At 35.5% G+C, this 2027-nt stretch overlaps 1 protein-coding gene and 1 long non-coding RNA gene across 5 annotated transcripts in view; one reads left to right on the top strand and one right to left on the bottom strand.

The window, feature by feature from the left end:
* Positions 1-2025, top strand: part of LOC103130617 (zinc finger protein 568-like) — a 33971-nt gene extending 31946 nt beyond the window's left edge. The window contains exons 3-4 of one of the 4 annotated variants that reach the window (XM_016666059.1): positions 25-355; positions 440-2025. In XM_016666059.1, the coding sequence (XP_016521545.1) occupies positions 25-355; positions 440-624 (516 nt within the window). In that variant the 3' untranslated portion in view covers positions 625-2025. Of the gene's footprint in view, positions 1-24 lie in introns of all 4 variants that reach the window. The other 3 variants (XM_016666060.1, XM_016666062.1, XM_016666058.1) reach the window with 3 other exon arrangements.
* The window catches only part of LOC107834531 (uncharacterized), a 7709-nt gene continuing 5700 nt past the window's right edge, over positions 19-2027 (bottom strand). Inside the window, exon 3 of the long non-coding RNA XR_001660319.1 lies at positions 19-94. This is a non-coding gene — a long non-coding RNA (uncharacterized LOC107834531). The remainder of the gene's footprint in view (positions 95-2027) is intronic.

The following is a 2027-nucleotide window of genomic DNA, read 5'->3' as shown; positions in this document are numbered from 1 at the left end:
AGAACAGAGCAGCTTTCCCTTCATGTCTCTCCAGTGGTTGAGAGCAAAAATCAGGAAGGAAGCAGCTGCTCTGTGTCAGAGAGTCAGTCTGATACTGGAACAAAGAAAAGACCTTTCAAATGTGACATTTGTGGGAGATGTTACACACAAAAGTGTAACTTGAAAAACCATTACAGAACCCACACTGGTGAGAAACCTTTTTCATGTGAAACATGCGGAAAAAGTTTCTCTAAAGCTAGTAATTTATATCGTCACAAGACAGTTCATACGGGTGAGAGGCCTTTTTCATGTCAGTCATGTGGAAAGAGTTTCTGTCAAATGAGTATTTTAAATCGTCACAAGACAATTCATACAGGTGAGAGGCCTTTTTCATGCCAGTTATGCGGAAAGACTTTCTCTCGTCTTGGTCATTTAAAGGACCACAAAATAATTCATACAGGTGAGAGGCCTTTTTCATGCAAGTCATGCGGAAAGAGTTTCTCTCATATGAGAATTTTAAATCGTCACAAGACGATTCATACAAGAGAGAAGCCTTTTCCTTGTCAAACATGTGGGAGAAGATTCAATCGTAGGGATAAGTTGAGCAGGCACATGAAAACTCATACAGGTTGTGGGCAGCTTTGAAGCCAAACTTGTGAAAAAATGTGTTTTGAAATGTATTTCTTATTCTCTTTAGAACCCACATGGGTGAGATGTGTTTTCCACATAAAATATGGTGGGGAAAGTTTTTTTTATTATAGTGAACTGAATTTTCACACAACACAAATATACAAAAGTAACAATTGGACATTTAACTCGCACAGATTCACTGTAGTAAATCTGTGCGAGGACAGCAAACTAATATTCTATGGAGAATAAAACATCAGCTTGGGAAAATGGAATGTCATTGCATTTTACTGATATTCTTTAAAAAAAACAAATATCCTGCGTCTTATGGATTTAGGATAAGATCTAAAAATAGTGCCTTCTGCTTTTAACATGTGAGGTTTTGGTCAAGATAAAGTCACAGTTAGACCTTCAAATAAGTGGGATAACGTTTTGTCTTATATGAGCCGCCATCTTACATGGGTTATTGAACTGATTGCAGCTTTCTCACAGATCATAGATTATCATTTATCAATTTCGATTTTACCCAGTGTCACTTTTTTGATTGAAATGTGGCTGAATATAGGAAGAAAGTCTCTGAGTTGGTAGTTACCATTAGTTATCATCATTGATAACTACAGCTTGCAGACATTTCCTGGTGGGCCGGTCTATCAGTCAAACCTCTGCTGCAGAGCAGAAGAGGACTGTGGCTGATTTTTAGACCTTTGCTGAGGTAGAAAAGATCAGAGGATGAGATCAGCTTCACGTAAATATCGACCGATCATGATCTCCCAAAATTGAGGAAATTGGCTCGATTTTGTGTTGGTAGTAAAAAATATTGTAGAGGTAATAAAAAAGGTAGTAAAAAATATTGTAGAGGTAATAAAAAAGGTAGTAAAAAGTAGTAAATTCAACTCTGGGATTCCTGTATAAACCATGATATTAAACCATTTCTTGGATTGTTTTCACTTTGCAAAGCACATTAGACCGTCACCTATTTTAGGATGCCCATAAATGTTTTTTTTTTTAAATGATTATTATTATTGTAATGTGTGTACATATATCATTTAAAATGTATGTGCTGCTTGGATGTATCAAACAACGTAAGAGCTCTGAGAGCTCTGCAAAATACAGTGATATTAGAGATACTTTTAGCTTTTTTATATATTGGAACAACCTTGTATGTGATTTGTGGCGGTTGTGTAATTTTTACCTACTTGATGATTTGTATATTTTACTTATCTTTTTTAGAAATGATATGGACTACTTTTTGTCTGGAAATAGACATGAATTAATATGGAGTTCTTTTTTCCCCCGTTTAGCGCCTGTCCACACACTCCAGTTCAATCAGGGGCGTTATTGAACCAATTTGTGGTCATTTGTGTTTTTGTATTAAAAAAATGTTACATTGACAGGAAATATTAAAATATTACTGGGTAATT

Source organism: Poecilia formosa, unplaced genomic scaffold (assembly GCF_000485575.1).
Source record: "Poecilia formosa unplaced genomic scaffold, Poecilia_formosa-5.1.2 Scaffold653, whole genome shotgun sequence".
Lineage (NCBI taxonomy): Eukaryota > Metazoa > Chordata > Actinopteri > Cyprinodontiformes > Poeciliidae > Poecilia > Poecilia formosa.
The sequence above is the reverse complement of the archived record's forward strand: the minus strand, read 5'-3'. Positions and strand labels throughout refer to the sequence as shown.